The sequence below is a fragment of the Marmota marmota genome, unplaced genomic scaffold (genome assembly GCF_001458135.2).
Source record: "Marmota marmota marmota unplaced genomic scaffold, marMar, whole genome shotgun sequence".
NCBI classification, from domain to species: Eukaryota; Metazoa; Chordata; class Mammalia; order Rodentia; family Sciuridae; genus Marmota; species Marmota marmota.
Window position 1 is genome coordinate 6,840,299 of NW_026000001.1, and position 8,220 is coordinate 6,848,518.

The 8,220-nt window shown below is 61.5% G+C and overlaps 2 protein-coding genes across 2 annotated transcripts in view; one reads left to right on the plus strand and one right to left on the minus strand.

Annotated features, from left to right (window-relative positions):
* Sigirr (single Ig and TIR domain containing) overlaps nt 1-1,150 on the plus strand; it is a 5,121-nt gene extending 3,971 nt beyond the window's left edge. The window contains exons 6-8 of the mRNA XM_048807629.1: nt 15-184; nt 369-555; nt 828-1,150. Of these exons, the coding sequence (XP_048663586.1) occupies nt 15-184; nt 369-555; nt 828-991 (521 nt within the window). The 3' untranslated portion in view covers nt 992-1,150. The remainder of the gene's footprint in view (nt 1-14; nt 185-368; nt 556-827) is intronic.
* Nucleotides 1,151-1,780: 630 nt separating this feature from the next.
* The window catches only part of Pkp3 (plakophilin 3), a 10,189-nt gene continuing 3,749 nt past the window's right edge, over nt 1,781-8,220 (minus strand). Inside the window, exons 3-14 of the mRNA XM_048807630.1 lie at nt 6,687-6,788; nt 5,936-6,558; nt 5,721-5,844; nt 5,037-5,241; nt 4,396-4,570; nt 3,817-3,934; nt 3,579-3,749; nt 3,314-3,499; nt 2,861-3,014; nt 2,520-2,712; nt 2,349-2,436; nt 1,781-2,126 (exon numbers count right to left, since the gene is read on the minus strand). Coding sequence (XP_048663587.1) covers nt 2,091-2,126; nt 2,349-2,436; nt 2,520-2,712; nt 2,861-3,014; nt 3,314-3,499; nt 3,579-3,749; nt 3,817-3,934; nt 4,396-4,570; nt 5,037-5,241; nt 5,721-5,844; nt 5,936-6,558; nt 6,687-6,788 — 2,175 coding nt within the window. The 3' untranslated portion in view covers nt 1,781-2,090. The remainder of the gene's footprint in view (nt 2,127-2,348; nt 2,437-2,519; nt 2,713-2,860; nt 3,015-3,313; nt 3,500-3,578; nt 3,750-3,816; nt 3,935-4,395; nt 4,571-5,036; nt 5,242-5,720; nt 5,845-5,935; nt 6,559-6,686; nt 6,789-8,220) is intronic.

The window sequence follows — 8,220 nt, forward strand, 5'->3', positions numbered from 1 at the left end:
GCCGCGCCACGCCTGACGGTCCCACTCCCGCAGGGAGGGCCTGTGCAGACTGCTGGAGCTCACGCGCAGACCCATCTTCGTCACCTTCGAGGGCCAGAGGCGCGACCCCACGCACCCCGCGCTGCACCTGCTGCGCCAGCACCGCCACCTGGTGACCCTGCTGCTCTGGAGGCCTGGCTCTGTGGTGCGCGCTGGTGGGCAGGAGGTGTGGGAAGCGCAGGGTGGGGTTTTGATAGTACACTGCCAGACCTGGGGACCTCTGGGTCAGCACTGGCATTGTTCTTTGGGACCAGGGTGGCCAGGGCTTCGGATTTGCATGCACATATTCACGCTGACACCCCCCCCACACACACACTCTTGGCCCCCAGACACCTTCCTCCGACTTTTGGAAAGAGCTACAGCTTGCGCTGCCGCGGAAGGTGCAGTACAGGCCAGTGGAGGGAGACCCTCAGACGCGGCTACAGGAGGACAAGGACCCCATGCTGATCGTGCGAGGCCCTGTGGAGGGCGGGGCCCTGGAGCCTGAGCTGGACCCTGACCCTGAGGGAGACCTGGGTATGCCCATCCGTCCCCATCCCTGACCTGAGGCACCCAGCCTGGGGTGAAGGGGTGGAGGACTTCCCCCCATGGAAAGCCCCTGCAGCCCATGAGGTTTGATTCCCCCACCCCAGCCCCAGAAGTTTCTCACTGCCTCTCCCAGAAGTTGCTGTGGCCCAAGGCCTCCCTGGGCCTCTGGTGCCACCATGGCTGGGGGTAAGCAGGTGTGAACCCCAGGCAGTGGGGCAGGCTGTAGACAGCCCAGCCTCATGCCTTGTGGTCCCTGGCAGGTGTACAAGGACCTGTCTTTGGGGAGCCACCAGCTCCACTGCGTACAGGTGGTGTCTCACTGGGAGAGGGCCACGGCAATGAGGTGGATGTCTCGGACCTCGGCTCCCGAAACTATAGTGCTCGCACAGACTTCTACTGCCTGGTGTCTGAGGACGATGTGTAGCCCTGGCCCCAGCCTGGAGCACAGGACCACAGGGGACAGCTGTGAGGGCGGGCGCTGGCAGGTTTCTGCTAGGCAGGACCACAACCCCAGCCTGTAGCCCTGGGCCTCTCAGGGAAGGAATGCCAGAAAATAAAGTCCTTTGGCTTTTGCCTAGGCCTTGTTGGCCTCCTCTGGCTGGTGTCTTCTTCAAGCCCTCCACCCTACCTCTGGTCCTCCCCAGAACCCTGTCTCCAGCCTGGCCATCCATTCTCTCCCTCTTTCCCATCCTGAGCTAGCTCAGTAGCCCCAAGCTCCCTGCCTGATCCCTGGCTGGAGGTGTGCCTGTCCCAACCCTCCTGATCTGAACAGATTCTGGAGGGGACATTCCCCTTAGAGTTCTCAAGTTCTGGGCTTTGAAAGGACCAAGAGGGCTCTGGGTCAGATGGGTGGGAGTCCTAGGCCTCCCAGAGGCCAAGCCTTGAGAGGCCAGTATGAGAACACCTGGTTGGGGTACCTCCAGGCCTGTGAGCAGGGCTGAGCCCCCTGGAACCAGCCTGGGTTGGGTGGAGGGTGTGGGATATTTGCCAAATGAGTACCACCCCCCACCCCCATCCCTCCTTTGCTCCTGCTGCGTTTGTACCTCAGGTGGCACAGAGGCCATCTCTGCTGTTCACTCCTCTGTTGCTTCTGACCTTGGAAAATATATGGGTGAACCCAGGGGTGAGAGTCCTCAGAGGCAGGTGAGTGTGCTTGGGGACACTACAAGTCCTGGGATTGGAGGCCACCTATGGAAGCTCATGGGGCGCTGGCTGTGTTCATGGCCACCTTTATTCCCAGTGCTGCCATCCTGAGGCACTGCCAGGCCATGGCCAGCCCCATTTATGACCAGGTCACCACCCATATACCAGACCAACCTCAACCCCTGCCCGATCCCCTGCCCGCAGAAGCCAAATCCCCAGCTGCAAGCCCTGTCCCTCGGGGTGGCCCAGGCCCCTTGAAGGTGCATGTGGGGTTCTGTGGAGAGATGCCAGCAGCCTCCTCCTCCAGGCCAATGGCAAGCAGCTGTAGCTGAGCCTGTTCCTCGGAAGCTGGGCTCACACCTTCTCCAGGAGGTCCTCGTCTATGGACCCAGGAAGTCCTCCTTCCGATAGCCCTTCTGCAGTGGAAAGGGGTCTTGGGTCAGGGCCCACATGTGTTTGCCCTGCTGTCGCCAAGACCCCTGTCTTCCCCACAGTGTGCTAGGTGTGACCTGGAGCCCTAATCTCTAGGCCCAGATCTCCTACTCCACATGGGTTCTGTGTCCCCCCCCCCCAACATTCCATACCTTGCACTTGGGCTGTGCCCCATGACCCTGCCTGCCTCACTTTGTAGAACGTACCGCCCGGAAGTCACGGTGGAGCTTGCTGTACTGCCATAAGTTGGCCAAGAGGCTGGAGGCTGCTCTGGAGGACTTCTCACTGTCAGGGCTAGGGTAGTCAGAGGGTCAGGTTCAGGAGGCAGGGTGACTGGGTGCCCTGGCCAGGCTGCTGCAGATTGGGCTTGGCCTTACCTGTCTCGCTTCTTCTTGATGAAGACCAGCTTTCGGAGCCCGTCAAAGTAGAGTAGGTCTCGGGCAGCTATGGGACTGGCCACCACCAGATTATTGAGCACAGCTATGATGTTGACCAGCACCTCAGCCGGGGGGCACTTCTCGCCCACACTGCCAGGGAGCTTCTCAATCAGATGGCTTACCACCTTGGTGGCTGCGGGAGTCAGGAGACTGTTAGTGTCCCGTCCCAGCTGCCCACATCCTGGCTGCCTGCCCGCCTGGGGCAGTGAGAAGCCAACAGAGGTGCTCCACTGCAGGCTGGGCAGGGTGTGGCAGAACCCAGCTGGGGTGGCCCCACTCACACATCTCGTCCTTGTTCCTGGCATTCCGAGACAGGTTTCGAATGAGGCCGGTCAGTGAGCGCAACTGGTGAGGGTCTGCAGTCCGCACTCGGTCTAGCAGTGGGTTCAGGATGCGCTCCTGCTCCAGGGCCAGGCGGCTCAGCACACCTGCCCACTGCAGGGAAGGACGGGGAAGGACCGTGAGGGTGGAACCAGCCGGCCCTGTCTGGGCAAAGATGGCTGCTTCTCTACCTCCTACCGCCCCCCTCTGCCTTTGCCCCGACCACAGCCTGACCAGGCAGCCCCTCTGCTCAGACCTCCCAGAGCCCGGTCCCTGGGACAACTGTGAGCCTGGCCATGGGTCCTTCTCAGTGTCCCTCCCCCAACAGGGTGGACTCCTGGGGAGTAGCTCCTGTCCTGTGTCCAGTACACCACAGGGAAGACAGGGGTCTTGGGGACAGCAGGCCCACTGACCCTGCGGTCACCGGCGGTGATGTTCTGCAGAGCCCCTGCGGCTGCCTCAGTCGTGTGCCGGTTCAGCTCACAGCGCTGCAGCAGCCGGTTGTAGAGGCCCACAATCTGGGGGCTCCACAGCCACTCGAGGCCCTTGGGGTCCTTGGACACCTCTGCGAATGTGAGTGCGTCGGCCGCCAGAGGCAGCTGGGTGAGAGGTGTGGTCAGCCAGGGCTGGAGCATCAGGCTGGACTCCCTGCCCCTGGCCACCCAGGACCGTGCCCACCTCACGCAGCCGCCGGCTCTGTGGTGTGAAGCAGCCCACCACCTCTCCCGGTGGTGCCCCAGTCAGGTCTCTGCGGCCCCGGCCCTCCAGCCGCTGCAGGGCTGAGGGAGGCATCTCATCGTACAGGCGGTAGGACAAGTTCCTCAACACGCACACGGCATTCTCCACACTCTGCAGAGGGCAGAAGTGGGTCAGAGTGGGCTGGAGCCTTGGCCCCCAGGGCCCAGCCGGCCCTCACCTTGTCCTCGCACTTTCCTACGTCCAGGGCATGGTTGATGTAGGTGACCAGTGCGTCCACTAGCCCGTGGCACTCCCGCATCTTCTGGCGAGTGGCCTGGGAGGCTGAGCTGAGGTTCCTGGGGACAGAGGCAGATCAGAGCCCCCCAGAGACCTTGACAGAACCCATCCCCCGAGGGTCCCAACCCCAAGCCACTGCCCTAGGTATGAGATCCTGAGGCACTAGTACCTTCTCCATCCAAAGTGGGCTGGCCCTTGGGTACTTCCTATTCCTAGTCCCCAGGGACACTGCTGGCCCTGTCCCTCATGCCCGTCCCCCAGCCTCTCCTTGCAGTTTGGGAAGAAGAGAAATGTGGATCAAGGAACCTGACTTAATGAAACCTGAGCCTGCAGCCAGGGCTGTGACACCCACACCTAGTGACCACACCTGGCCTGAGTCTTACCCAACTTTCCACTTCTCCCAGCCCCTTGGCCAGCTCCACCTTGTCATTCAGGCCTCAGACGACAAGCTGCTGTAGACATTCTCCACCCCTCAGCACCTGGCTCTGCCATGGCCTCTCCCACCCCCCACCTGACACACCTAAGGAAGCCCGTGGCATTGTAGAAGATCTCGGCCTCAGAGGCATTCTGCTGGATGAGGGGGGGCCCCCCTGCCCCTGACAAGGGGCTCAGCACCAGGTCTGTGAGTTGTTCCAGCGTGTCCCGGGCCAGGCGGTCCTTCAGGTGGTCGCTGGACGACAGGTTCCACAGGATGCCTGGGTAGGTGCCAGAGGCTGTGGTCAGGATGGGTTGCCTGCTTCCCCTCCGGCTCTTCTGAGGACAGGCAGAGGACACTCCCCACTCCTCTTGGATGTTTTGTGTCTTAACCAAGAATCCCACTGGGGACACCCTCATATGACCATCAGAGTGACGGGGCTGGGGATGGAGGTGGCTGGGGTGCAGCTCAGTGGCTGGCTTGTCTATCATGGGGGAGGCCCTGGGTTCAATCCCCAACATGGCAATAACACAAGGCAAGAGATGGGAATGGAGGGGCAAGACCAGAGACAGTGGAGATGGGGAAGGGAAGGAGAGGGACGTCGTGGGCAGGAGGCGGGGAGGGGGACAGAGTGGAGGAGGGGACAGTTGCTAGGGGTACAACATGGAGGAGGGGACAGTGTCAGCAGGGGAGGGGGACATGCTGGGGAGAGGACAGTGTGGGAGGGCAAGTGGGACAGGGGACACCTGTGACATTCTTGCGGAGCTCATCATCCTGCTCTCTCAGTGTGCGCAGCAGCTCGAAGATGCCATTCTCCTCCACCAGGGCCAGCTTGTTGTCGGCATTGTCATAGATGAGGTTGCGCATGGCACCTGTGGCGTGGCGCTGCACCTCTTGGTTGGCGTGGTTGAAGAGCTTCACCAGCCTAGGCACAGCCTGGAGGCTACGGGCCTGCGGCACACGTGTGCAGATGTGTGTGGGTGTGTGCAGGCTGTGCAGGTACATGCAGACATCCATGTGTGCAAATGAGTGCAGGTATATGCAGGTGACACAGATGTATGCAGGAGACTCAGATATCTCAGGTGAAGGTATATGCAGGTGTATGCAGATGTGTAAATGACACGGGCATATTCAGGCGACAGGTATGTGCAGATGATGCAGGTATGTGCAGGTGTATGCAGGCAACACAGGTATGTGCAGGTAATGCAGATGTGTGCTGATATACAGAAATGACACCTCCCTGCCCCTCTTGCTGAGAAGGTTTCTAAACAGGTTGGGGGTCTGCTCAGTCAGCTTGGAGATTAATGAGGGGTGGTCAAAGACCAGAGGTCAGGGAGAGGTGGGAGATGAGGAAGGTGGTCACCAGGGGAACCCAGGACAAGCAGTGCAATCACCAAGAGGCAGGAGAGCGTGGTCAGTGGGACAGTCACCTGCTTCTTGGCTGCAGCATCACTGTAGCACCTGTGCTGGATGTAGGCTGCTCCCAGCACCTGCAGGTTGGGGTCTGAGGCCATGAGGTACTTGACCGCTGAGGGCAGGTCAATGTCGTCAAAGCTGCAGAGCCAGGGACAGGATCGAGTTGACCTTGGGTTTGTGCCAGGCTGTGTGGCAAAGTCCCCTCCCTGCCCAGACCCCACCGGCTCACCCGCTGCTGAGCCTCTGCAGTGTGCGATGGCCAACATAGCTGTCCAGCCCACGCAAGTCAGGCAGGTGGCCCGAGTCCGCCAGGCTGAGGCTGAGGCTGCGCACGGATGGCGCTCGGGCCACAGGCTCCAGGCCAGCCCCCGGCACTGCCCCAGTGCCCCCGCGACTTCGGTGGCTGCTCTGGAATCTCTGCAGAGTCCGCATGGCTGGGGCACGGATGGTTCGACTGGGGGGCCCCTCACTGGCCTCTGGCCAGTCCAGCCCTCCTGCCCGGCTTGAGCTGGAGCTGGCCTGGCGCTCGTAAGCAAAGGCCCTGTAGGAGGAGGTGGCCGCAGGCTCCAGCTGCTCAGAAATCACACTATAGCGGTCATCCAGGCCCCCAGACCCCAGCCTCAGTGAGCGCAGGGACAGCGTGTCATAGTCAGCTCGGCTGCCCACTCCACCCCGCTCATGGAAGGACACGGGACGGGCGGGCATGGGTGGGGTGGACTGGGGGTACCCCACCCCAAAAGTACTGCCCCCATTGTGGGCAGAGCTCAGCCTCCGACTGCAGCTCAGGTCCACGGCGGAGCGGGAGGACCAGGAGGCCGGGCTATAGGCTGGCGTGGCGATGGGCCGGAAGGTCTGTGGGCGGGAGGAGGTGGTGAGGGGTGCCTGGGTCACCTGGCGCCCATCCCCTCTCACCCCAGAGCCTCCCCCTCGGGGTAGACGGCAGCGCACAGACTGCCCAGCTTGGGCAGGGCCTCACTCACCGAGGGTTTGTCCCCACTGAGGCCCTGGGAGCGGGAGCTGAAGCCAGCCTGCAGTGTGTGGTACTGACCCCTGGAAGTGCCTGTGAGGAGAACAGTGGTACCCTGACCTCGTCAGGCTGCAGAGTGCTGGCTCTCTCCTCCCATCTGCCAGACATCTCTGTCTGTGACACCGGAAGGGTCCTTGGCCCAGGGCAGGGGGCCAGTGGGCTCTGGGGCCAGAGCCTTGGCCCCTCGTCTCCTCCAGTTCCTCTCCCACAGTGCCCTGTGATGTCTCCTGTCTGAGGGAGGACAGGCCACTCACCCCATGACCCTCCTGGCTGCCTGGGGAGTGTGCCAGGATCGTTTGCATCTGCTGCCTGATCCCCACTAGGGCAGAGTGCCCAGCCCCCTCCTCCAGGAAGCCAGCCTAGCCTTCCCTGGCCCATGCTGACCTCTTTGACCTCTTCCTATTCCCAGACCCCGTCTGCGCTACGTTCACACGGGAGTCATGGTGCTCTAGCCGAGGGCGCAGTCTTCCTGGGCCAGTCTGCCCTGATGGGCAGTGCCTCTCCCACCTGGAAGGGCCTGAGGCAGGGGCCACACCCACCGCATTCAGCCACACAGAAGCTAAGGGCAGCAGTGAGTGGACAGAAAGGTGAGTGGGTGGGGACAGAGGGCTGGTTGGCCCCTTAGAAGGATAGGTGGACACTGGGTGCTGTGGCACACGCCTGTAATCCCAGCGGCTTGGGCGGCTGAGGCAGGAGGATGACGAGTTCAACGCCAGCCTCTGCAACTTAGCGAGGCCCCAAGTAACTCAGTGAGACCCTGTCTCAAAATATAAAAAAGAGCTGGGGGCTGGGGTGGTGACTCAGCGGTAAAATGCTCGCTAGCATGTGCGAGGCCCTGGGTTCGATCCTCAGCCCCACATAAAAATAAATGAATAAAATCAAGGTATCGTGTCCAAATACAATTTAAAAAAATTTGCTGGGGATGTGGCTCGGTGTAAGTGGCCCTGGGTTAAATTCCCAGAACCAAAAAAAAAAAAAAAGAAAGAAAGAAAAAAGGTAGGTGGATGGAAGGGGGAAGGAGGGCAGTGAGGGGGTCTTGCTGTGGATGTGGAGGGGCAGCCAGATGAGCAGGTGTGGTGCAGGAGGGGAGCTGGAAACAGACCACCCCACAGGCAGGGTGATGCCGTGGGAGCCTGGGAGCACCAGAGGGTGCGGGCAGGGGCTTGCCTCTGCCAGGGCCCGGGCTAATGGCAAGGGGCTCTCTGGGCAGAGCAACTGGCCAAGGGGGCAGGACGGGGTACAGGAGGGCCTTGCCTCCCAGCTGTGCCCCAGAGCCAGATGGTGTGGGGGACCTCCCCACTCGCCCACTCCCCAGACCCACCCTGGTTAATGGGGCTTCTGAGCAGGACTATTAACCCTTTGAGGCTAGGGAGGCCTAGCCTGGTGGGGGCACACCCCCAGCCTGGGGACTTTACGCCCACCCCCAAATTATAATCCTCCTCTCCCTAATTGGCAGGATAGCTAGGGTGGTAATTAACCCCTCCCTG